Below are 27760 nucleotides of genomic sequence, written 5' to 3'. Positions count from 1 at the left end.
TCAGACCCGCTTGCGAGCGCACAGCGCTCGCAAGCGGGTCGATGTTCCCCCACTGCGCATGCGCCGCCTACGGTGTGCGCGAGCCCCAGCGAGCGACGGCAGCTCCGTCGCTCCGGGGCTCACTACAAGACGGGGCGGCTGTCGATGGTGAGTGACAGCTCGCCCCGTTTTGTAGGCGGGGAGGGGGGGTGGCTGCACAAACACAGGCGTTCCCTTAGGAGCGCCTGCTGTTTGTGGGCGGCCCTACTGACATCACTACTGATGTCAGTAGTGAACTTCCTGCTCTATTAGAGCAGGAAGTCCACTCGGGCTTGCGGGAGCCGGGACCCTCCCGCAGGGTCTCGACGCAAGCCCGATGGTCGCGATAATCGCGACCATCGCCAGGCCGCTCGCACTAACTGTGGGTGGTCACCCACAGCTTAGCGAGCGGCCTAGAGGCCGAAACAAAATAAAAAAAAACGCCTTGAATCAGGCCCAGAGGTTCTTTCAAATGTTTAAATACTGTTCTGTGTATTGTAACCCTATAACACTGGTAGATGGGACAAAATTGTATTTTATTTTTGTATATTCATTATAGGTTGTGGAAATTAAATTACAAATGGAGTTTCAAGAAAAAAGACGGAAAGTGCTAAACTTAAATATGGATTCAATGAAAGGTAAATGTAACTTATTAGTACTAGCTAAAAAGCTGGTAAACTATATAACTATGCTCAGCATAATATATTCTATATAAACGATGGATAACAAATCCTGATAGCTCTAAAATAAAGGAATAGGAATACAAAATGTATAGTCCTATAATAATAAAGATACAGGTAACATCCCACCATGATTAGGGTCAGGTATAAAATGCTGAACAGGCCCAGCTGTGCAATATTTTGTCTATCAACTAAACAGAAAGAGACCTCGATGAGTTGGAGAGAGAGATGATTTTTGGGCCATCTTCGGGAGGAGCTGATTTGATGAAAATTGCTTTATGCCGTTACAACTTTGCTGGCGAAAACGTAATGTGACAGTTTAAGAATAGTCTGTAACCTAAATCATCTTAATATTTGCTCTTCCCCTGCAGCCACTTTTTATGTTCTTCATGTACTGAGTGCAGAAGTATGGGCATGCTCATTGGTCAGAGTATGTTGCAATGATGGTGTACTTATTACTCCATAGGGAACACTTTGACAAGGAAAGTAGAGAAAGATGCTTAGAAGAGGTTACAATGATTTAGCATGCAAGGCAAATTAAATTAGCAATTCTCAACCAGATAACTGCACATTTCAGACTAGGGCATGAGCAGGCAGTACCCCAAATACACTCCCAACAACAGGTTTGCCCTCTTCCTTATCCCTTCATAACCTTCTCTGGACTAGCATTCCAGCTGACAGGCCTGATTGCTCCTTAGACAGTGCCCGCATTCTGCTAGGGAGGACATCTACTAGTTTTTTACAAACTGCTCTACCTCTATGTACCTCTATTATGCCTCCTACATTCCATGTTACTACACACTGTCCCATCACCTGGTCCATACCCAAGACTAAACTGTCCCACTTAATCCTACTGTCTCTCTTCTCCTCCTTCTAGAATTTAAGCTCTTGTGGGCAGGGTCCTCTCTTCTGTCTCATGCCTGTCCATCATCCATCTACTTCATATGTCCTGTGTCATGTATGATGCTGAATATTTTCTGTGTGCCTTGCTATTTGTTATGTTGATTGCATCCATAAATGTATTCTTCTTCTCAATTGTATGACCCTGTCATGTCTAATGCTGAATTTTTTTGTTATTTGCATCCATATATTTCTTACTATGCTCAATTGTAACCATGTCTGATGCTGAATTGTTTCTGTATGCCTGCTGTTTGCTCTGTTTACTGCATCCATTCATTTGCTATTCTGCCTAATTGCTCCCCCAATCCTATTACTGTGATTATTGCTATCATATATGTCCACTATGGCAGGCGGTATGGAATCTGTGACTTAATTCAAATCACTAATTTATGATGAGGATTTCACTGTGTTCTCAAAAATGAACATGTATGTGTATGGAACTCAGAAGCCCATAGACTTGTTTCCCTTGCTGAATGGCCCAGCTGGCTATATTATGGTGCTTTCTCTTGGTCTGGGTTAGATCCAGTTCTCCCGTAACATGGAAAGGTAATTTCCAATAAATACAATTGCATTTTAAGAAATAACCTTCCTTCTATGGTAAAGCATTTTGTATCCTGAAGGCAGTGAATGATAATGGTACTATCATGACAGTACCAGTCCCATTGACAGTCACTAAATTTAAGTCTGATTAAGAGATCTTGATCAATGTCTACGGGCATTAACGATTTCCACAATCACCCAACATGATATCAACTGATGGGCTTTCTCATGGAAGAATGGTGTCCCATCCCTCTAATAAAGTTCTGGATTCTGACTTACACATACCCAAGGCATTTCTTATTCAGTCAAGGCTTTCAGTTATTGTCTATCAAAGGGCACTGCAGCCAGCCTATTTAAGAGCCTTTCCTACCACTTTCAATATAGAAGCAGTGACTGGTCAGTTGCTCTTGGGAGTTATGATTTATAATGTTTGCTCTGGAAGTTCAGTGAGAATTTGTCTTCATTGTTGAACTGTATCTTTTTATTTGATAAACTACCTGGAATATCCATTAAGGCTAAGATTTCCTTGCTAAAAGCATATACAGATACATTGGAAAAAGGCAGATTGTGTAAAGTGGAGTCAGGATTGTTATTAGAATTGTTTTCTTTCTCCTTTATAAATGACAGCAATTACTCCTGAAATGACCTCTTCAGTACCATGATGTTGTATAAAAACATCGAAGCCCCATAGATATTAGAGTTATGCCAGCTAACGTGCACTCCCTCAACTCCATAATCTCTGGTGATGAAAGATTACATTGAAGAAAACATTACAGAAGGGGGTAATTTGTGTGGTTCTGTTGATGAATTCAGTAACAAGGCTCATTTTGTACCTTTTCTGCAAATTCCTTTTGGCACAAATTATTTTTATTTATTATTAACAGTTTCTTATATAGCGCAGCATATTCCGTTGTAGTTAATTGTTTATTAATCATGTCAAGAAAATACACAGGCTCTGGAAAGCATAGGCTCTGATTGAGGTTTACAATTAATGTCCAGATTTTGGAAAACATTCTGTAATATACAGATATGTCCACTTTTCACCAAATTGCCCTGTCACAGTCTTTGCTACGTAACCACGTCTATTCCTAAGTATCTAGTACACTATAAGCGATCTAAGACACGAAATTGAAGAAAAAAGTAGCACATTACAGAAAAAGTAGCAAAATTTAGGAAAAAGTACACAATCCAGATTTAACATGCACAGACAGGTCTGATACGAGTGACCCGCGCCATGCATCCGTTATGCTGAATCTCCGACTTTATAAAAAATACCAAGTACCTAGTAGACTATTAGGAACTAGAAATTGAGAAAAGCTGGGAATTGTGGAAAAAGTAGCACAATTAAAGAAAAGTAGCAAAGTTGAGGAAAAAGTACGCAGCACAGGCATCGCATCATATGGCGGAGAAGAGATAGGTGTATGAGAACACTTGTGTACTAGGTACACACCTATCCTTCTCACCGGCTTATCCCCCCAAAGCACTGAGCAAACACAAACATTTAACCAGGTTTTAAAACAGTACCTTAGCTGCTATACTGTATGCCTATCTGAACAGCAGTTCCTGCTTTGAACTAACTTTGCTCTATAATATTTCACATTCACCTATTTGGGAAATCACCAATATTTTGTGTTTATGCCAGTTATGCAAAGTATTTCTTATTTTTATTTACATCACATGTACCTGAAGCAAACTGACAATTCGATTGACTAAAATTTGTAAAGAGATTCTAAATAATTTAGAACAGTAGTATCCTTTCAGAAAAAGTGAGTTACTTGCAACATTACATTCACTTCAAGGGATATGGTACACAGTAATGCTCTTGAATTCTTTCTTACAATCCTTGTACTAATCATCTTTTGAAAAAATGTAATTTAGCTAATCCTATCAAACAACATGGGGCCTGATTCAGATGTGGGCAGTATTGCACAGCCTCAATGAACCATCGCTGCCCTCAGCAGCTGTGTAATCCGATGCTTACTCAGCCTGGCTGTAGGAACCCCTCTGCAAGGTCCAGGAAGTCTGCAGCTGACAACGCAGACCATGGACTTGGCTTGCCTACAAAACGGTCCTGGTCACTGCCATCGCTCTGATCTCCAAATGCTGCAGCATGGCAATCATGCTGCAGGTAATGGGGGGGCTGCGAGCGAACAAGCAGGACTCGTTCTGCACATAAGCAGACCCCCGGACATCGGATAGTGTATGTACGTAAACCATTGGGTTTACGTACATATTTGAATCATGCCCATTGTTTGGCTGTGAGTCACCTCCTTAAGTAGGAAGAACAGTAGGACCACACCAAAACACTTACTGCTTACCAGACTCAGTACCTGGAGCACCTGCCTGTTACTGAGCTGTATTGGAATATGCTAATAGGTGTGTCTCTTTGAGTAATGAATATGTATTGTGCATAAAGCACACATGTTTTATTATGTCCATAACAGGTTTTGTGAGGTTTCTGGTCAGACTGTTACTTGTTGTTCTTTGGTGTCTTTTGATCTTCTTGCCTGTTTTCTGCTTGCCCCGACTGTGGCTTTGCATTTGGACTTTTCTATGCTAATCTCTTGGATGTTTTATTTTCATTTTAGTCTGTTTTACGTATACATATGCCTACTATCACATGGTATTCATCTTCAGTTGTTAAATAGCTTGCTAATAATTACTAATTTACAGGTCCCCTTAAAGCAATTGAAGAGGTGTATGCGAAACACAAGCATGGAAACAAAAAAGTAAGTAATTAAATCAATTGTTGGAATCGGGATATTTTTAGTTCTTGCTATACATATTTCCTCTAATGTCCTGTGTTATTGTGCTTATAAAGCATGCTCTTGCATTATTTGTTTGCAATTTTTGAAGGCTTTTAAAATACAGCTTGAAATTTTAAACCGTAAGTAAATTTTTTCTGAGTCTTTGTGTTAGATCACAAGATTTCTTCTAAATTAGCAAAATGACTGTGCTAGCTGGTAATAACGTGATGGAAGATGACCATGTTTTCTGCTTTCCGACAGATTTCACCCATTTGGAGAAAAAGGAAAGCAAGTTCTTCTTGGAGTGATGGAGAAGGTTTGTTGATATACTTGAGTACTGACACAGGATTGTACGGCAATGCTGCCACTGCTGCGTCTGTGTACGCAGCTGCTGTGCAAAAATATGCAAATGTCGCAACCGCCGAGATTTATACGGAAACGCCCACTTGCGGCTTTGCAAGTCCAAGCATCTACGTACAAACAAGCAGCATCAGTTGTAGATCATTAGTTTGTGGCTACTCAAATTGGCCGTGGTAACTGAGATGCTGGAGCCATTTTCACTGCATATGGGATTGCAGACACAGGCTGTGACACACCCCAAAAAAGCTTGCAACACGCCTACGTTCTTTGCCGCCACTCCACGTTGCCTCCTCCAAACGCTCCCTGACTGTCGATCACACTGCATGTAAATTGTCGATGAAAGCGTATACGGAAATCTACCTTGACACATGCGCAGTTTACATATAATCACGAGAATATCAACATTGCGTACATTTCTGTATCAGGCCCATAGAGTATGGTACAATCCAGATTATATAATATTATCATGACAGGATAACATGATTATCAATGCTTCATTTACTAAACACAGAATATAGAAATGTCTGATAATGTTATGTGAGATTATCAATTTTAATATTAAAATTCCCTTTGAAATTTTTGTAGTCCAAAATTGTCACCCATAAAATACTGTATGCAGTAGTTGAATAAGATTTTATTATATGATTATTATTTTATTCTGGAAACTGTCCCTAAGATATCCTAGTAGATTGTTCCTATTGTACAAAATGTTTCATTTGTAAGAACTTCAACAAGTTTCTGGGAACCTTTTATAAAATCTCCCTTGCAGCAAGGCTGGGGAACATTGGACAGTGGGATTGTAGGTTGGGCCTGGAACTGTAGCTTTAAATACTAAGCCCCCCCCCTGCAATCCCACAATTCCAGTGTTCTTTAAGAGGAGTAGGGCACAATTTAAAAGGTTACTATGCAGCTCTTTCTTGTAGTTTAAATTTTCATATTATTTTTTTCACTTTTTAGTTAGGTTAAGCTGTGCGCTGCATACAGCAGGGCACAGCCTGACCCTCTATGTGGACAGCGGGCCGGCAGGGGTGAGACCACCTGGGCCCGGGCAGGAATGTTACAAAATTTTGGGCTTATGCACAGGGTAACGTGCAGTTGCCCTCAGGGGCCTTGTGTGTATAGGGCCCGGTGATGTGCAGGCATCTGGTGTGCTGCGTCCACCATGGTGGGACATGCGTGGGCTTCGGCTCTCAGCAGGTATGTGTCCTCCCTGGTGAAGCTGGTTGTGCTTCACATGGAGACCAAGTTCAGACTTATTCCTATAAATATTCATCTCCTGCTTGTCTGGTTGTACCTGGATTTTAGAGGGGAGCTTAATTAGAAAATCCTGCAGCAAATCAGATTATCAGAAGGTTTACCGTAACGGTTGCCTTCAGGCCGATTTGACCTTCTTCAGTGTCACAGTTGGTCACTGTACTTAAGTCGGAATAGTAAAACATACCGCCTGCTGTTGTCCAGGAACTTGTGGATAGTTTGTCAAGAAGGGTGTCTGCAGTAATCACTGCACGTGGTGGGTCTGTAAAGTACTGATGTCAATAAAATCTCATTGGTCACTAACAGCAAATGGATCAATCACTTTTGTCTGCATAGTGTATGTGACTAAAGCTGGGACCATTTTCAAGTGGGCTTTATGTGGCTAGCATGTAGTAGCAGGGAACTGGCCAATTGGTTTACCAGCACTGGGCTCATTTTCCCTGTGAAGGAAGGGGAGCAAATTTTTTTTCATTTTTTTTTTTAGTTGGCACAATTTCTATAGAGAATTTATCCCTGTGCTGACAGGCTGGAACTGGCTTAAATTATGACAGATGGACCCCAGAATGGGGATTTTCCTGTTATAAAACCATCCCATACAGGCATAGCACATGCTGGCTACAGCTTTTGCGGAGGGCTTCACAATGGTAGTTCTCTTTTAATTATCTGCCGCCAAAGCAAGGTGTCTTAGTGTGACTGTATCAGGTACTTTTTTTGAGTTCATTGTTTATCAGCTAACGTCTTCAATAAGTGATCTTGACCTGATCTAAGCTCTGAAATTACCTCCTTTGTAGCCTAAGCACTGAGACTCATTTTTGCTTTGGCTTTATTTAATTTTCTGAGCCATGTTAGCCTACAAATATTTTTAAGTCTGGAGTATAATAAAATAATATTTTTAATGTCTTTGCTTCTTTCATAAGGAGATGATGAAGAGGAAACCATTGCAGAGCAAGAGACCAAAGAAGGGAATGTTGACCACCAGGCTGAACTAACAGAGTTAATGCGGGAAGGTAATTGAGTGTTGTTTTTTTTAAAGAAGAGCAAAGCTAAACTTTGTTTTGGCAAATGTGAGGCAACATATCTATTTGTATCCACTGAGTCCTATGTAGCCAAGTAGACCAGTGAGATTGTACAAGTCAAACAGAGTAAGGGCAATTCAGTTGTTTTTAAGGTGGCTATTTGTTTTGGGTACCCAACAGAGCAATTCAAATGTTGCTTCGTTCGGGCGCGATAGCCCTTTTTCTTCTAGCTAGAAATTTTATTTGCAGTACTTGTTTGGCAATCTTGATGCTGCCAGACTTAAAAAATAAACGAAGATTGCATGCTATACGTGTCACTTTAGTTTGCTTCCCAAAAGAAATTATGCATGCTTTATGGGAGCTCTATCAATGAAATTAACATCTGGTTGTAGGGGATCTTACGTTTTGTTCTAGTGGAACATTTTGCAGAAGTATTTGCATCTTGGGAAGCAAAACACTAAGGGATGTATTTACTAAAGATAATTTTTTTAAAGCCACCAATTCTCAGCTGCTCTGAGGACTGTTTTAAAAGGCTAAATAGTAAGTAAAACATGCAAAATTGGACTTGGAAAATCTATTCTGTAAATATAGCCCTAACAACACTGGCCTTCCTCTAGAGTCTCTTCTAGAAGAGCACTACACAGTAGGCCTATGTATCAAAGCTCGATGAGAGATAAAATTGTGAGAGAAAAAGTATTAACCAATCAGCTCCTAACTGTAATTTTTCAAACACAGCCTATAAAATGTAAGCTGATTGGTTGGTGATTTATATCTCACAATTTTATCTCTCATCAAGCTTTGATACATAGGCCCCATAGTTACCAGCGTTACATTTATTTTCTCCAGTACCCTGCTCTCCATTCTAATTACTGGAGGATTTATTTTTGTGTTAATAATTTGACTTGTATAAATAGTGTAAATTGTACATACATATCTTACCAAGCTGTGCTTATAGTACGCATTGCTTCTTTCATTTGTATTTGTAGCTGATCTGCCTTTGGATGATTTAGTAAAGGAATATGAAGGCGCTTATGATGAGAGTTTTCACTGGCCCCATGCGTGTAACAGAAACGAAGAAGGGAGACAAACTGGCCAAGGTATGTGTGTACATTAGTTATATTGTGATTTTCTATATTCCCATCAAAAATACAGGTCCCTTCTCTTTGTATATTAAATGATAAATGATACTTGTAGGATTTCACTGCGACCTGCTCATTTCTGCAGGTGAATTGATTTGCCATAACTGTTCATTGCATTATTTTCTTATTTATAAAGAAGCAACATATTACACAGTGCTCTACACTGAGGGATTCTGATACAAACATACAAACAAAAGGTAAAGGTGACCTAAACGAGCTTACAATTTTTAGAGTAGGGGAAACACTTGATATTTAAAGTAACGTTATAACAATTGTAGTTGTTTCCGCTGGATGACAGCCGGAAGTCATCACTTGGCCGCCAGGCCTAGAAGACACCGCCAGAGCCGCCAGAGACTTATTAGCAGCTAAGTGATTGCTGCACCACCGGGACTATTTTGTTGACATTCTAATCATGTAGACCTTAGTAATGTCAACATGATAAATGTGAGCTATGAGTATTTTGAACTTTCAGCGCTGTTAGCTCAGTTCAGAGGGGGCAGGGGGTACCATTATGCTTGTTATACAGGGCTGCCATCAGGGGGGAACTCCTGGGCCCGGACAGAAAGGGGGCCCGGGTAGCAGCGGAGTGGACAAGTGCCCGGTGGTAGTTTCAATTTGGAGCTGGCCGCAAACTGATCGGAGCTTGCGGTCTGGCAGCCAATCAGGAGCGGCCACAGCTGCGGCTCCTGATTGGCTGCCGGTCTGCAAGCTCTGATTGGCTTGCAGCCAGTGCTATATTCAAGATTCCGTTGCCTGCCCCCCGGGTCCCTCTCTCTCTCTCTCTCTCTGCCCGGGTAAATGTGAACGGCATGGCTGCAGCAGGAGTAGGGAGAGACTGTGCAAGGAAGACAGCAGCCGGGGAGAGAGGGAGCAGCAGCTGCGGGCGGAGAAGCTTTTTACAGCTGCCGCGTGATGGTGCAGAGGAAGGACGGGCAGGAGCAGGAGAGGCTGGAGACACACCAGGTACATAGACTCCAGCTCTCACACCCTTAGGGCCTGATTCAGACTTGGGTATAGAGAGAGATATCTCTCTCTACTGATCATCTTGGTGAAACCATGCTGCACTGCAGTTGGGGCGGATTTAAAATGTGAAGATAGATTTAGATTTGGGAGGAGTGTTTCCAAACTGACATCTAAATTGTAGAGTAATAATAAAGCTGTGCAGTATTTGTGGGCTACATGCAAAAGCAGCCAGTATTTACCCCACATGTAAAAAATGTATGTATTTACACCCCTTGCATTGCAATATGGTTTGTTCAGGTTCACAGTTGAGAGAGATATCTCACTCTATTCCCAAATCTGAATTAGGCCCTTAGTCTGCTCTCACACCCTCACCCTGCTCTCACACCCTCACCCTGCTCACACCCACAACCTGCTCTCTCACACCCACATCCTCACCCTGCTCTCATACCTACACCCTGCTCTCACACCCACACCCTCACCCTGCTCTCACACCCTCACCCTGCTTTCACACCCTCACCCTGCTCTTACACCCTCACCCTGCTCTCACACCCTCACCCTGCTCTCACAACCTCACCCTGCTCTCACACCCACACCCTGCTCTCACAACCACACCCTGCTCTCACAACCACACCCTGCTCTCACACCCTCACCCTGCTCTCATCCCCACACCCTCACCCTGCTCTCACACCCATACCCTGCTCTCACACCCTCACCCTGCTCACACCCACAACCTGCTCTCTCACACCCACATCCTCACCCTGCTCTCATACCTACACCCTGCTCTCACACCCACACCCTCACCCTGCTCTCACACCCTCACCCTGCTTTCACACCCTCACCCTACTCTTACACCCTCACCCTGCTCTCAACACCCTCACACTGCTCTCACACCCACCCTCACCCTGCTCTCACAACCTCACCCTGCTCTCACAACCTCACCCTGCTCTCACAACCACACCCTGCTCTCACACCCACATCCTGCTCTCATCCCCACACCCTCACCCTGCTCTCACACCCATACCCTGCTCTCACACCCTCACCCTGCTCCACACTCTCACCCTGCTCTCACACCCACACCCTGCTCTCACACCCACACCCTGTTCTCACACCCTCACCCTGCTTCGACACCCTCAGTCTGCTCTCACACCCTCACCCTGCTCTCACACCCACACCCTGCTCTCACACCCTCACCCTGCTCTCATCCCCACACCCTGCTCTCCCACCCACACCCTGCTCTCACACACTCACCCTGCTCTCACACCCACACCCTCACCCTGCTTTCAGACACTCACCCTGCTCTCACACCCACACCCTGCTCTCACACCCACACCCTGTTCTCACACCCTCACCCTGCTTCGACATCCTCAGTCTGCTCTCACCCTCACCCTCACCCTGCTCTCACACCAACACCCTGCTCTCATACCCTCACCCTGCTCTCATCCCCACACCCACACCCTGCTCTCACACCCACACCCTGCTCTCACCCTCACGCTGTTCACCCACATTATCCACAGTGACACCCACCTCTGACAAACTGCCCACCCCCCCCACCTAAGGGGAGGGGCCCTGCCTATTCTGTCAGTCCCGGGCCCCATAATTTCTGATGGCAGCCCTGTACAAGGGGGTGTATTTTAGTGATAACCTCCAAACCTTTAGCACAAGTCCCCAGGGAGGAATCTCTGTGGTTCTATCTGTTTGGAGGAGAGGTGGGTCACAGTAAAAAGTTCTTAGGATAATTACATATTCCTTTAATGTTTAATAACCTTTAACTGTTTATTTTTGCAGATATGAAAGAGCTAGCAGGAGACCCAGACATTTCCCAGAAACATACTGTTCTCATTGACTCTTTGCTTGGTAGTGACCAGTTTAGAACAGCTGACAGGGCAAGTCCTGCACTTCTGAGTTCCAGGAAACACACCAGAGATATTGGAGATGTTGCCAGAGCAGCAGAACTACTTCTCCCAAGTGGAAGCACACGCATTACATGTGCAGTAAGAATTTTAAAACTTTATTTTTCGCTGCAAAAAGGATTAACCCTCCCCAACCCGCACCCTCCCCGTTAGTGCCCAAATCTAACCCTCCCCTCTTGGTGCCTAAACCTAACCATTCCCCCTTAGTGCCTAACCCCCCCCAGTGAGCCTATCCATAACCGCCCCCCCCAAGCCTAACCCTAGACCCCTCCACGTGGTGCCTAAACCTAACAATCCCTCCCCCCCCGCGGCTAACAACTAAGACACCCTGGTGTTCCTTCGATCGGGATTGCGGCTGTAGAGATTCCAGTGTCGGGATCATGACTGGCGTCGGGATTTCCAACGCCGGGATTTCAATAGCCGGTATCCCGTCCGCCGGCATACTAACTACATCCCCGTGCCTCCTAGCAACACAAAAAGTAGAGGAGACTGCTGTGATAAAAGGCATGTGTGATATTCAGGATGCAGTCATAATTTAGACATTTACAGAATGCCTACACCACAATGTTGACAGGTATGATGATGGTTCTGTTGAAATGTCGACATTGAACCACCAGAGGGTTATGTTTAGGCTGAGAGACAGGAAGATTAGAGGTAGGCTACGGGAGGGGAGGGTTAGAGTTAGCAACTAGGGGAAGGGCTGTGGTTAGACTGCGGGAGGAGATGTTAGGGTTAGGCACTGGGGGGAGGTTTAGAGTTACCCGCATCCTCCATCTCTCCCCCGTTGCATCCTCCATTGCCTCCCCGGTGTCCAGTTCCTGCCCGCTTGAGGTGCTAAAGGTTAGTGGTGATAGAGGGGCCCACAGTCCGGGAGACAGTGAGTGCTGTCCTGCTAGCACTGTCCTGTTTCACGGGACTCTGCTATTGCCTCCGGCTGCGCCAGAGTAAGCTGCCTGCTTGACTCTTCTAAACTTGTAATACTCAGAACATAAATATGCTTTCAAAAAAACACTACAATCTAAGGATTGCACACCCTCATTGCTGTCTACCGGATACTCAGTCAGGCTCAGGGTCGTGTAGTCACAGAGGAGGAGCGCTGTCTCCTTAGTTACAGCAGGAAGGACACGGAACTGGACAATGGAGGAGGTGCCCCCTTCAGGACTGAACCCGGCAGCCGCTGACTCCATTGTCTCCCGCAGTTCCGCCACTGACTCTGCATGGGACCGAACTTATTTTTTGCATCTTTTTCAGCCGAAAATGTGTTTTACTCACATTCTCTAAAACGCACCAGGAGACTGTATTGATTAATTTGATATGCAACACTTCTCTATCTGTGTGTGACTGAGGGCCTGATTCAGAGTTGTACACCAGTGGATGTGCGAAAATATGCTAATGCGGCGGCAACTTGGACTTCTGTTGAGATGCCCAACCGAGCCATCACAGCTGTCCACAACTGCATACACAAACGCAACATCGGACGCAGATCTTGCAAACATCGACTCCTCGAGTAAGTCTGTGGTCACTCAGAATGGCTGCCATAGCTGAGATGACGCGGATCAGAAAGATATATTTGCCACATCGCTCAGTGTGTACACATAATAGTGCGCTCCCGTGCGTCGTTCGTTGCATCTTCTGATCTGCTGTGCATGCTTTTAGATGCTGCAGGGGAATGATATATTGGACGGTCGTACAACAGATCGTGCAGTGTGTATGGACCACCATGTATATTGTGCCATCGCATTTGCCATCGCTGGGTACACACATCGTCTAGTGTGTAACCAACTTAAGACTACGACACGTTTTCGGATGAAAAAGAGGCTCGACACAAGCAGTCGCACGGGACCTGAAGGCTCACTTACTCCAGGAGTCGCAAGTCTCATGGCGTATTGAGGCTAGATGTATGAGGACACACATAAATCCAGCGGTTTAGTGGTGGTTTCGCTATCTGCCAATATACTAAGGACAAAATAGATGAAAAAGCATACTTTGGAATAGAAAAGAACAGAATCGAAAATCAAAGCACCATCGATAGATAGAAAAAAAAGATTAGAATAGAGACCCATGATTTTTCAAGCAGGGGTTTTGAAAACCACCGTATAACTATAGGCAAACTTGCCCAAACAATAGACCTGCCTGTGGCAGGAGAGTATTTGTGAAGCACTGCACAGATCACTATGATCTGTGCAGGCTTCATTCTGTATAAAAGGATAGAGATAGTAAAAAAAAAATAACTAAAGCATGGTGTCATGCCCGAAAAATCTATAGCCAGCCCTGGACCTCTGAACCTAGGCTGGTATTGGAAAACCTGTTGAATTGCCTCTTTGCACTGTGTGGAAACTGCCGCCCTTGGCCAAAAAGCGGCTTCCCCATTTATTGTTATGGAGTTACCAGCAGTAACCTGTCACTCTTCGATGAGACCATGCAAACAGTGCAAAAGGACAGTTTGATGGGTTTTTCTTTATTCCAAAGATCCCTGGATACCTACATGGACCAAAGTGGGCCTGCTTCATTGCTTTTGTGAGTATTAAAATGAAGAACGAAGGCTGTGGGAAGAGTTTTTTTTTCTTTTTAATAAAAAATGACACTACTCTGTGTCTTTATTTACATTTTTTTACAGACTACAAGCACCAGCAGGCCTTTAATGTACGGACATGCTGGCACTTGTGGTTCTACATATGCCATCATGCCGGAGCATGCTTTGCTTGAGACTTGTAGTCCACCTATAGATAGCAATATTATTAACTAATCACTATTATCCATGTACCCAAAACCCAGGATGCATGGAAGAGCATTTTTGGGTGTGTCCCAACTTTCTGAGGGATTCCAGCCCTGGACTAACCAGTTTGAGGCTGTTTAACGTTATGGCAGGTGGAAACCATGCTGTGTGTCTACTTGCTATAGCACTTTCACCCTGGCTGGTTCATCCTGATGCTGTTTTTTCCCCTATTTAACATAACCTGCCGAGGCTCAGAGGGTCATGGATGGTTATGGATTCGATGGGGGGCTCACACACTTTTTTAATTAAATTTTTTAACTATTTCGTTTTTTTTTTTAAACAGAACGAAGCCTGCACAGAGCATAGTGATTTGTGCAGTGCCTGTCTATTGTTTAGCTTCTATTCCACTTTGCTTCAATAGAACAAGCCACGGCAGGTTGTCATTTAGAAACCATTGGAGTTAGATGGGGTTTTCAGTTTAGACATTAAAACTGGCCTTTAGTAAATGCTAGCAATTTGACATTGAAACCGCCGTCAGTTGAAGGCGGTTTCTAAATGACACCAAACCTGCCTCTTAATAAATTTTGCCCCTAGAATCTGATTCTGATATGGGCAACACCACCACTTAACATTTTTAGAAACTTTAGTAAATTTACCCAGTCTGGACGCTTATTGCCTTTTATATTGAGACTCCTATCTGTTTTCTTCTCAGGTGAAGCCACGGCCCCCACAGCTGCTTCATGGTACTCTTCGGGAATACCAGCAGGTGGGGCTAGACTGGCTTGCGAAACAATACAAGAAGAATCTTAATGGTATTCTGGCTGATGAGGCTGGACTGGGCAAGAATATCCAGGTGATTGCTCTCATGGCACATCTGGCCAGTACTGAAGGTGAGGAAATAGAATCCCATTTTTACCTTTAACATCAATATTTGACATTTTAGAACATTCTCTTTATAATTAGAGGAAAATTTAATTTGCTATGCATTTACAAAATGGTTACATTTCTGTATTTTGGGGCTAGTTACTATAGGTGTTTTGTATCATGTTATATCTCTTAAAATTCTTGGCTCATTACTAAGAATACTGATAGTCGAGCACTAATGCTGTAAGGGTTAGCAGTACTGTCTCTCAGCACTAAGATCTTGGGTTTGACTCCTAGCATGACCCTAACTGTATGGAGTTTGTATATTCTCCCTGTGCTTGTGTGGGTTTCCTCTAGGTGCTCTGGTTTCCTCCCACACTCCAAAAATATACTGATAGGTTAATTGGCTCCCAATAAAAATTAACACTAGTGTGTTTGTACATGTGGTAGGGAATATAGACTGTAAGCTCCAATGGGGCAGGGTCTGATGTGAATAACTAAATATTCTCTGTAAAGCGCAGCTTAATATAAGTGTTCTCTATAACTAACTCGTAAAAATAAATACATAAAACAGTTATGATAAACTCTACTGCAGCATTTTTCAACCACTGTGCCATAGCAGACTAGTGTGCCACGAGTGGTTCTCAGCTGTGCTGCCAGAGATGCACCCGCCACTGCGCAAACGCCACCAGTTTATCTTAAAACTTCAGGCCCAGGCAGTGCCTGGGCCTGAAGTGGCTCAGAACCAGCCTGGGCCTTACCTATGGAGATGCAGCGGCGTGATATCATAGGTCATGAACGCCGCATCGCTGTCCCTCCTGTCCGCACAGTGCTCAGTGCTCTGTAGGCTCTTTGTACTCCAGTCACAGTGCTTCAGCAACTCCTGCCACTGTCTGAGGGACAGGGACAACTGCGAACTTCTCTGCTATTGGAAGGTAGAGGCCAATGTGTTTTATTTTTTTCTGTGGGGGTCATTGTGATTGTGTTTCTTCTTTGGGGGCCAGTGTTCAGGGCCATATCTATAATGGGTGCGGGGAACACGGGCCCCTGGGTCCAGGGGGCTCCGCACCGCACACCCTGCACTCATAATCTTACTTACCTCTCCGGAGTCCCACGTTGGCGCGGGGTTCCGGCGCTGAGAAACGACTGGAAAATGGCCGCGGCGGCCATTTTCCCGTCGTTTGCGCATGCGCAGTACAGGGAAATTGGCCGCCGTGGCCATTTTCCCGGTGACCTGTGCAGACACTATAGACTCTGGGCACACTCTAATGCCCAGAGGCTATAACTCCGGTGCTGGCCGGGCACAGCTCAGTGTGCTGCCGGGCGGAGAGGAGGGGGCCCGTGTCGGATCCTGCACACGGGCCCCCTCCTCTCTAGAAACGCCCCTGACAGTGTTAATTTTTATTTTTTTTTATGTTGTTGATATTTGCTATTATATATTATATTTGAATAAAAACTAGTGGTGTGCCTTGACAGTTCTAAAATTTTGTTTAGTGTGCTGCGAGTTGAAAAACATGTTCATTGTCACTTATTGCAGTCAAACCAATCTGGAAAATGTGAGGTTTGGAGCTGAGATGGTCTATGCTGCATGTCAGCTTGTCTATGTTTTATTATCTAGAGAATAGCTGTTAACCAATACATTTCTGTTGTTTATAGGTAACTGGGGCCCACACCTGATTGTGGTTAGAAGCTGTAAGATTCTGAAGTGGGAACTTGAATTTAAACGATGGTGCCCAGGCTTAAAGCTGCTTTTATATTTTGGCAAACAGCGAGAACTAAGAAAAAAGAGACAGGTAAAGCAGTGATTGTGTGTAAGCTATGACACGCTGGAAACATATTTCTGATAGCAGGGTCTAACTTTGCCACATTGTCAGAAGGTTGATTTACAGATCTTTTTTCATTTTTATTCCTGTCAGTAACGTGCCAAGGGGTGGCAAGTGGGCAGATGCAACCAGAGCCTTTGTCTGATGCCGGTCTCAGCACTCAGATCTGCGATGCTGTCAGGAGGCGTTTTTTCTCCTCCAACACCTCCTGCTGCATTGCCATATTTTCACATCGATGCAGCAGAGATGTGAATTGCGTCCATCTCTCAATCAGGCCCAGAGTTTCTATGTGCTTTAATTATTGGACCATTCTGCCATGCCTCTTTTCCTTAATGTAGGATAATATTTAGGATAAGCAGGTAGGCCTCTATGCCACTGTGAAGATGTGTGCGCCTGGCTCCTGGTAAAGTTTATTTTTATATTTGAAGTACATATGCATCAATAAGTACGTAGAAATAGTCCAAATTATTTCTTTTTGCTTTGTCTTTCTATTTTTTTTAACCTTTTTTTTTTTTTTTTAAATAGTTACAAATATAAAGGATACATACAAAAATACTTTGGTATTGTAATAACGGGGGTGACCATGACTTCTGAATTTGACCCTAAATTCAGTCCCACCTATATTGGCATCAATCCATGCTTCCCTGTCTGTCTCAGCTTAAACACTTCTGTTCACTTTATTTACTAAGTGTCAGGTTCTAAAACCTGGCACTTCCGTTAGTGGTTATGCACGAAATTTAAAAGGGCAATGCTTTTAGTAGCCATGGTTTGCTAGTAAAATCAGTGCCCTTTTAAATTTTGTCCAGAAACACTATCAGAATAGTTATGGGAAAGAAAAGAGTTGTGAGACTTGTGGGTGCACTCTTAGATGAATAGGAAAATAGAAGAAAAAAAGGGGGGAAAAGGCTTGGCTCTATATATGTTTGTATTACAAATGCATCATAATTATAAAAAATAACTTTTATTCGCACATTTAAAAATTATTTATAACCAATTAAAGGAATGGTGTATAAAGTAAGAAAAAGTGTATGGTTAAAAAGCCCGATTGGGTCACTTCCTATTCCTAAACCTAGACGATTTTTCCTGTGGCTATCACAGATTCTAGATTTCCAGCACGAACCATATTCCTAAACCTAGACGATTTTTCCTGGGGCTATCACAGATTCTAGATTTCCAGCACAAACCATGGGCCTGATTCAGAGCCGGACGCAAGTGGCTGCTCATTCGCTCCGAGCGATGTTTGCCCAACTACGCATGCGTACGAATCATAATACGAATGCGCGAACCAGTCAGTGCGGCCGAAAATCGTTTGTTCGCTAAATTGCCAATGCCTGCTATTTTGATTGACAGAATGAGGCGTTTGTGGGTGGTTACAGGGGAAGGTGCTTGAAAATGGGGAGTGGAGATCCGAACGCAGGCGTGCTTAAAGGTCAAAACGGGCGTTTTATGGGTGTGCATAATTAAAACAGCAGCGTCATTGACCATGTCACTGGGTTATTTTATAGCCAGAACTGCTCGCAAAATTGTGGTAGCAAAAACCAACCCCAAGAATAGCGAGCAGTTCATACCCTGGTCGATGTACTCGATTAATCTAATAAATAGCGGACATGACGTAGGATGCGAGCGGCCAGGGGGCGTAGTTTCCCAAAAAACGACCGCAAGTTTTGTACGCTCGTTCAGACCTAGAGGCGTGAACAGACCGCAAACAGCGAACGGTTCATTTGAATAGCCACCCCTATTTTCTTGACGAGCGAGCGCAAATAGCGTCCGGCTCTGAATCAGGCCCCATATTCCTAAACCTAGACGATTTTTCCTGGGGCTATCACAGATTCTAGATTTCCAGCACAAACCAAATATTCCTATACTATCTGAAGTGCCAGGTTTTAGAACTTGGCGCTTGGTAAATAAACCCCTGTAAGTTTGTTTGTTTAGATTGCAGATGATGCTAGAAAAGATGCACAATGTGTCCTTTATAAGTGGGATTTTCATTTTCATGTTGGTAATTGAAGAGAGGTAGAAAAAAGTGAAAATAAGACTTATAGGAACCCTCAAAAATTATTTTGTAAAAATTCAGATTTTAATAACCACATTTAATGACACTTAAAATATAAATTAATAAAACAGTCTATTTGCAGATACATTTAAATGGATCACATCAATTAGCATAACATCATAGTAAAAACAGATGATATTCAGTTCACCCTGGCAAGAGAATCCTCCGACAAAGATGTATGCTTGTACTTCAAGCTACTAAATATGTATGCACATCTATATATTTGTTTAGAATGGACAGTGACATACTTGGATAAATACAGAAGAGTGTGGAGATTGCCATGATTTAATTCGTTATTTATCAGAACTTTATCAGTGTCTATTACTGTCCTTAAATTTGTTATGTTTATAAATTCTTTAACTATATTCCAAATTTATTTCTCAGTATTATAAGGTAAATCTACAAAAGGCTACTCCTGTACTGTATATATGCTGCAGCCATTCAAAGTAAAAAAAAAAGGTTTCAATCTGGGGGATGTAGTTCATTAGTTTTGGTGATTTCTCTCCACCCACCTTCTGGTGGACTTGAGGCTTAATGAAGACATTTTGAAAGTTTACAGTATCTGGGGAAACATCCAAAGTAAATGAGGAGAGAAATGCTTGAGGTTCACTTCTTGTACGACACAGTTTGTACTATATCCGACTTGCCCTATTGAGACTTGGTATTTATTACCAGTTATTTGTTATGGGAAGGATATATCGTGCTATTTTTTATTGCGTGGGTTTGTTTAAAAGATATAGACAAAAAGTTTCTATTTCTTCTTTCTCCATAGGGGACACAGGCTTTACGCTGGGTATAGGTTGGTGGGTTGGAGTCTGGGCACCACGCGGTTAAACTTGTTGGGCAAAGCACAGACTCCCCCTCCCCCTATACCCCGCCACCAGCCACAGGCACCTCAGTTTAGTGTTGGTGCCCTCAGAGGGCACACTGTAGAAGCTGTTTGGTTTACTTGTTTTTTCATTTTTACAAATGTTTTTCTTTTAACTGAGTATGTAGCGCTAGGCATCCTATAGGATGCCAGCTCTGCTGCTCCATCACCCCAGCGGCCACGGCGCTGGCGAATGGGTCAGCGTCCTCAGCCACTGCTCCAGACACAGTAGGGATCAGCAGCCACAGCCGACGCAGAGGGGACAAGGTAAGATGGCTCCCTGCTTTACACCGCTGGTATGGGAGTCACCGGCAGTGCTGACAGGGGGGACCAGGTCTTCTCCGCATCCCCACTAGGCCACCAGGGCACTTTTATGCAGTGGGGCACCTCTGTAGTTGGCGGCCATTGCCCTGGGTGGTCCATGTCAGAAGGGGGAGGTAGGCCCTCCCCATTGGCTCATCCCCCACCCCTCGGCACTTTCCCTCATTAGAGGCCCTCCTTTCCAGGGTCACTCCTCTTCCTATCTCCCCTCCTCACAGATGCTGGGCAGCCATTTCTGAGTGCCTGCTGGTGCAGCTTGTCTGTGGAGAGTGCAGGCTCCTGTCTCCCCGTGTTCCTCGCCCCAGTGGTCAGATTGTACATTTAGCTCCTTTCCCCCCTCTTGGGGTGTTTTGTTGAGCATTTATTGCCTTCAATTTTGCCTTATTATTGCATTGAATGTGTCTGTGTGTTTGACTATTTATTGTACTTTGCTATAGTCAGTCTCTGCATAGCCCTACTTATTTGTGGTGCATTTACATTCATTGCTCTCCCCTGTGTGGCACATCACGGTTTCTTGCTCTGGTGTGTGGGGTCCTCCGGTACTGCTATACGTATGTCTTCCAGGGGTAAAGTTCCAAGGGAGGCGGGTGCTTCAGTACTGGGTAATTGCAGGGCTTGTGCTGCTGTGTTCTCGTCATAGGTTCCAGACCGCGATGGTCTTTGTGCTTGCTGTTTTACAACCCCACAGCAGGCGGGTCCTTCAGCTTCACCTGCTATCCAAGAACCTGCTTGGATTGCCTCGCTATCCCAGGCAATGTTAAAGGTAGTGGATAGGCTTTCAGCCCCTGGGCCTGCTCCCTCGGCCGCTGTCCCTTCAAGTGTGGCCCCCAATGTGCTGCCATCCCCTTTGCTGTCTTCTTCTGTAGAGCCTCCTTGGATGCAGTCTTTTGCGCAGTCTGTTCAGGGTTTAGCGCAAGTGTCAGAATATTTCAAACAGATGCTGGACAGAGGGCGTCCTTCTAAGTGTAGACCCTCTAAAAGGGACAGCTCTACACCCCTGTCTGATATTAAGTCTGACTGAAGTTTCTTCAGATCATGAAGAACATGTATCTGTAGCTTCCGATGTGGAATCTCCCTCTGTTCCGGAAGATTCCCAGCCTCAGGTAGACGTAATCTCTTATTTATCTGATGTCAGAGGTATGGTTCTGCTATTGATAGACAGATGCAAAAAATTGAATTTATTTATATGTATAAGTGGCTGTGTGTAGTGGGATTTTTTATTTGTTTAATACTGCTTCAACTGACTTTATCATTGCATACATTATAGAAATGGGAGGAACCCAACAACTTCCATGTCTGCATCACCTCTTACAAGCAGCTGTTCAAGGGACTGCAGGCCTTTATGAAGATGAGATGGAAATACCTTGTCCTAGATGAAGTCCATCAGCTCCGAAATATGACTGAGAAGCACTGGGAAGCCATCTTGAATCTGCCTAGGTGTGTGATAAATGTGTTCATGGATGAAACCTGTATTACCGTGTTTGAACATCAGTGACACTGAAATATAATGTGTATGTGTGTTTTTCCAAGAAGGAAAACAACAAATGTGTTTTTAAAGTTATAGCTAAAAACAAGAGAAGTATAAAGGGCTACAGTATTTCATTTGGAATGTAAATACGTTGTTGAATGCACAGTTCTCCTGTTGCTGTCACTGGGACGTTATGCACATCATTTCAGTTGTTTATTTGATTATTGTTTTCTGTCTTTGCATAGGTCTTGTTGCTACTCCAAGATGACAATAGCAATAATTACATTACATCTGTAATTTATTTGTTACCATTAATTATAAGATTATAACATGTCCTCACCAGCTGTATAAATAAACAGTATGTTGTAATGAATATATTATGTGTGTTAAAAATTTCAAACCTTATATAAAATACATATAACAATAATGGGCAACACTAATAATAATTGGTAGCAATCAATAAAAAAATAAGGTTTAAGGATGGCAATGAAAAAGCTATACAAGTTTACAGATCAATGTTTTTTACCACCCTCATTCACCTTTTTTAAAACCTGAAAACTGCTGTAAGTACTTTGCCATACTTATCTGCTTTAGCTCTGTCTTACTGTGCATTAACTACATGCTTTCTTTACAGCCAGAACCGACTACTTCTCAGAGACACTCCACTGCAAAACACATGGAGAGATCATTGGACTATGATGCATTTTTTAATCCCAGGCATATCCAAACCTTATCTGGACTTCCCTCTGAAAACCAGCGGGGAAGAGAGCCAGGAAAATTGCCACAAGCTTTTTATAATGTTGCACAGGGTTAGTGATGTTCCCTACCACTGCTGGTGCTGGTTGTCATCCAACACAATATGAGAGTAGTGGCATTGGATCCTAAAACCCCAGAGCAATTCAACATTACTCTGGTGCAGGGACAGCTGATCTGAAAATCACATGTCCCCGCAATCTCTAACACTGCTTCAAAGTTACCGCTGCCGAGTCTGACTCGGCAGTGTTAGTGCACATGCATGAACTGGGTTTACGCATGCTCATGAAAAAACTGCGTTCTGCGAATGGCTCCCATAGGATGGAGGGGGGTCCCGGAATCAACGCCATGTGAAGATGTCGTAGGTTCCCACTGTTAAGTTTCTGAAAATGTAATATTTGCAGAGCTTGATGAATTTAGGTCCTTATACAATTGTATAGGGACGCCAGGCCAGATTGAGACTGAAAGATAAGCAGGAGATGGTGTAATGGTTAGCATTACTGCCTCACAGCTCCCAGCCTCTCTGGGCACAGAGTGGATCCATCAACACTGCTTGATGACACCATCCGAGGGAATGACATCAAAAGAGCAGAGCAGCTCTGGTAAATTGGTGTCACCAGGTGCAGCCCGCACCTCGCTACTGACGCCACTGTTGTATAACATGCACATTGTCACCAATTTGAAAGAAACAAAGTTTGTTGTCAACATTTACAGAATTTTAAGGTTAGGGCTAGGCTGTGGTCAGGTATAGATTTAGTTAATAAGTCTATCCAAAACTGCATTGTCAACATACCATCTATTGACATTTTGACAGTTGGCACTGTGAATGTCGACATATGTCATGCCGATATTTTGAATGACAGCTTTCAGACCATGTTGACATTTTGAATATATCGACTTTTTGTACCACACCAGTAGCTACTACATACATTGCAGTTAATGTAAATGACCTATGTTTGGTAAACTCTAATTGACCATTGCATATGCTTATCCATAGCATTTTCCAGTTTACACTGCCCTTAAAGGCACTTGTGTTTAAAGGCATGAAGCTTCATTTGAAATCTAAGGTCCTGATGCTGTGTAGGACACATATTTGACAAAATTTATGCTACAAAAATCTGCACATAAAAATAGTATTTATATGCACGGGATGTAGTCAGGAAGCCGGCGGTCGAAATGCCGAACGCCGGCTTCCCGACAGTGAAATCCCGGCATGGGACTAATGAGATGCGTCGAAATACCGACGCCTATCATTAGCCCCAAGCCCAACGCCCCGGCATACCGAACGTAGGTAAGCCGGGCGTCGGGAGGTGATAGCCGCGGGGGGGAGGGTTAGGTTTAGGGACTCCCAGGGGGTCTTAGGGTTAGGCATCCCCGGGAGGGTCAGGATCAGGCTAGGGGAAGTGGGGGTTAGCGTCAGGCACCCCCATGGGTGAGGTTAGGTGTTGGCACCCCCCCAGGAGGGTTAGGTTTAGGGTGCGGGGAGGTTTAGGCACCCCTGGGGAGGTTAGGGTTAGGCAGTAGGGGGGGGGAGGTTAGGGTTAGGCACCCCTAAGGTTAGGGTTAGGGGGGGAGAGGGGAGGGTTAGGGGTCTTACTTACCTCTATCAGGATCTTCATGTGCCGGCCTTCCAGCGTCGGTATTTAATCCGCAGAGCTTATGTCGGCGGTAATTCATACCGATTCCTTATGCACATATACTGACTTGTATGCATTGCAAGATGAATTCATATCTGCAACGGTACCATATGAACCCAGTTTACAGAAGACATGTCACCTACACTTAAAACATATTTTTTGCTTGCAAAATAGTTATTTAATAAAACTTAATCTGCAATTACAACTCTGCATGTCACATACAAACATTATTTGGGGAGTACTGTGTGCGCACTAAGGAATCACCCGTCAGCTTTGGAGATTAATTTGTAATCAGCCTTTCAGAATCAGTTTGATAGTGCAGGTGCCATCATCATCATTTATTTGCAGAAGCCCAGTCATCCACATTTGATATGGTTTCTGATTCAGCAGAGAATGCATTAGTTATCGCAGCTGCGATAGCTGTAATATGGTAATGCAGCAGAAGGCGTCACGCCTCCTACATGGATTACTGATCCAAGCTGCATCCTAGGATACAACATCGCATTACCTGCATGTCCATCGGCTGGAGATGCTCAAAAGAGGGCAGGAAAACTCAGTCAGCCAACGGAGATGCTGACCTCTTTACTCCCCTCCAAACGACGGCGACATGTTCCCGTTTTGGGAAACGGAGGCCGTCCTCCCCTCCCCCTCCAGAAATCGCAGCATACTGTCAAACACTGACAGCCTGTCTGCACACGCAGATTAATAAAACATCGGAAATCTGCGATCAGCAGTGCACGCTGAATCAGGCCCATTGACTTTTAAAGAAGTAATACATATCCGTGCCAGTCTGTAACTATTCGCAATTACGCAAACACTCCCTTTCTGTGCGCAGGATATGTAAGCAACATATCTTGGGCTTGCACAAAGCAAATTTGCATATCTATGCTACTGTACTCAATCCATGTAAGCATTCCCCTTCCCTCTCCTGTCCCGGCTCTCCAGTCACAAGTGCGTATATTTCCTGAGCACGCACAAAGCTAGTTTGTATATTTTACTCTACTCAGACTGGCATAAATATAACTCAGTATCAGGCACTAATTTGTAAGATATGTAAAAAAACAAATAAATTGCAATCTTTTTTCAAATGTTACTTCCATTTATTTGTTGCATCTTCAGTTTTTTTTCTTTTTTTTACAGACTGTTCGACCTTTTATATTACGGAGATCAAAGAGAGATGTTGAGAAGCAACTAACAAAAAAATATGAGCATGTTCTAAAATGTCGTCTTTCCAACCGTCAGAGAGCTTTGTATGAAGATGTTATTCTACAGCCAGGGTATGCTAATAACTGTGGGCAAATTCACATACACTATACTTTTTTTAAATACAAGGAAATGTTGGTGGAGTTTTGCAAGGCAGCTCTTTATTTCTCATAAAACCTTTGCATTATACTGTACACTGTCATACCAATTACTGGAACAATAATACAATTTACTAACCAGGAACCAATCCTTCCCTTGAACAGGACTCAGGATTCCCTAAAGGGAGGACATTTTGTCAGTGTTCTTCATGTGCTGATGCAGCTGCAGAGAATTTGTAACCATCCAGATCTGGTTGATCCACGATCTGGACAATCCTCTTATACATTTGAAGCTTTGAAATATAAGACTGCATCACTAGTACTGCAAGCATTGGAATATGATCCATGGAAGGTAAGAACCAATGAATTCTTATACAAGCTGATCATCTGCATAACTATAAAAGTAAATATTTTAATATGTATTACTAACTGTTCTCCTTCCCTCCATCGCACAAATGTGGGGGATTTTTTGATGCATAATGTCAACGCTGTACACCTTATGCAAAATACCAATACTGTTTAAAATGTATTTAAAATATATTTAGTGTAAAGATTAACTTATCCTAGTGGTAATTTGGGGATCATGACAAATCTGGAAGTGATATGTAAGCACTCCAATTCTCTTTCCTTGAAACAGCACTGCCTTAGAGTTCCTGACACTTGAAATGCTGAGCAAATGGTGGTGGTAGGTGAAGGGTGCTACAATTGGCACAAGGCAGTTTAATGGCAACTGCTCATGAGGAATTCACCATCATCTGTGGCAGTACATGATGAAATGGGATGATGGATTCACCACCACCAAGACAAAGTAATAAAATGAATATGCTTGGAACAGTTTTACCACCAATGTACACAGGGCGTGAGTGATTGGGAGCTATACGAGGAACCTTCCATGTTGGAAACCGCTGCCCAGTTGGCTTACAATTATGTGGCAGTTTGGCCACACTGACAGAAGCATTATTCCAGCAATCAGCCACAAGGACTGTATGAGCAGGAGAACCCCCCTAATCAAAACATGTGAGGTCACAGGTAGCCAGTCCTTCAGAGAGAATAGATAAAAAACTTGGGAGACCTCTATCACTGTAGTGAGCTTACACCTTCTTGATCCTACAATGATGTTGGAATGTTACAGTTACAGTGCAGACCGAGACCAGTGATCAGTGGTATGTTTCAAATGAGGAGTCAGCAGGTAGGTCATGCTTTGACTATCATGGATACCTCCCAGCAGATTTTGCCTTTGTCTTGCCCAGGGATGGTCTAGCCCTGAAGGAAGCCAGCTCGAGTGGTGAGTATTGACCATATCCCTATATATCTTAGTAGACCCAATGTGACAAACCTTCCTGTAGTATGCTTCGATTGAAGAGTGTCTAGAGTGAAGGCTGCAATAGGGAGTTCTTCTGCACTCTGTAAATGTACTGGGTAGTCAGGAATGTAGAAGGGGATAGGCAATTCAGAGAGCAAGTTCAACTGGTGGTCATAAGTGGCTTTCGCATGCAGTGTTTGTTGGCAGTCTTGCCTCCGGTCTCAGGAGACAGACCGGAGGCACTGATGTGGACACTAGTTCGCCCAAGACTCTGCTAGACTACTGGGGCACAAATATAGTGGCGCAGAGGCATATTATAAAGGCCAGGGGACCCGGTGGTTAACGTCAGCCAGGGGATAAGGCGCTCTCCCTGCAGCCCCTACCCCAGCTCAGGATGTTCCCTGAGCTACTTCTCCCTCACCCTCCGCCCCTCAGAGACACGCAGCAGCCATTTTATGCAACCAAGTCTCCAGGAAATGCTGGATCCAGTCTCCCTGTATACCTCTCCCACTGGCCAGGTGTATATCCTACTAGCCACTGTGGTCAAGTGTAGTTGATTTTAGTGCCCATTGCAAACATGTAATGTTTTTTTCTGCATCTGCCAAACAAGCCTGGGCTACTAGACGTCCACCTGCTGAGTCTGAGAACAAGTCTGCAGCCTGACGGGGTGGCCTCTCCCTGGGGGCTCCCAGGGTGGGAGGCCAAATTCTTCAATTCGCCCAAGTTTGGCATCAAACCACATCAGATGCCTGGGTAAGAGAAGTGGTCTCCCACGGATATGCCCTCTCCTTTCTGAGGCGACTTCCCCAACAGTTCTATTGCACAGGACCTCCATCGGACTCAACCAAGGCCCTGCTGCTCCAAAAAGCCATTCGGTCCTTACTGAATTCAGGAGTAATAATTTGGGTCCCCTCCTCACAACGGGGTAAGGGTTATTATTCTACCCATTTCTTAGTTCAGAAGCCCAAAGGGTCTCATCGCTTTATCCTCAACCTCAAATCTCTGAACAAGTTTATCTGGGTGCCCAGCTTTTGTATGGAAACCATCATTCTATTATCCTAGCTATGGAGCCTGGAGATTTTATGGTATCCCTAAACATTCAGAACACTTACCTACATGTACCTAT

The 27760-nt window shown here is 43.8% G+C and overlaps 1 protein-coding gene across 3 annotated transcripts in view; it reads left to right on the top strand.

Annotated features, from left to right (window-relative positions):
• The window catches only part of EP400 (E1A binding protein p400), a 181518-nt gene that overhangs the window by 59598 nt on the left and 94160 nt on the right, over positions 1–27760 (top strand). For all 3 annotated transcript variants that reach the window (XM_088482079.1, XM_088482077.1, XM_088482080.1), the window contains 12 exons: positions 578–656; positions 4812–4867; positions 5147–5201; positions 7417–7506; positions 8502–8612; positions 11403–11608; positions 14956–15133; positions 16764–16900; positions 21440–21609; positions 22275–22449; positions 25171–25307; positions 25497–25683. In XM_088482079.1, the coding sequence (XP_088338205.1) occupies positions 578–656; positions 4812–4867; positions 5147–5201; positions 7417–7506; positions 8502–8612; positions 11403–11608; positions 14956–15133; positions 16764–16900; positions 21440–21609; positions 22275–22449; positions 25171–25307; positions 25497–25683 (1581 nt within the window). The remainder of the gene's footprint in view (positions 1–577; positions 657–4811; positions 4868–5146; positions 5202–7416; positions 7507–8501; positions 8613–11402; positions 11609–14955; positions 15134–16763; positions 16901–21439; positions 21610–22274; positions 22450–25170; positions 25308–25496; positions 25684–27760) is intronic.

Source organism: Taudactylus pleione, unplaced genomic scaffold (genome assembly GCF_031769625.1).
Source record: "Taudactylus pleione unplaced genomic scaffold, aTauple2 ptg000282l, whole genome shotgun sequence".
In the NCBI taxonomy this organism is placed as follows: Eukaryota; Metazoa; Chordata; class Amphibia; order Anura; family Myobatrachidae; genus Taudactylus; species Taudactylus pleione.
Note: the sequence above shows the minus strand (reverse complement) of the source record. Positions and strands in the feature narration are given on the sequence as shown.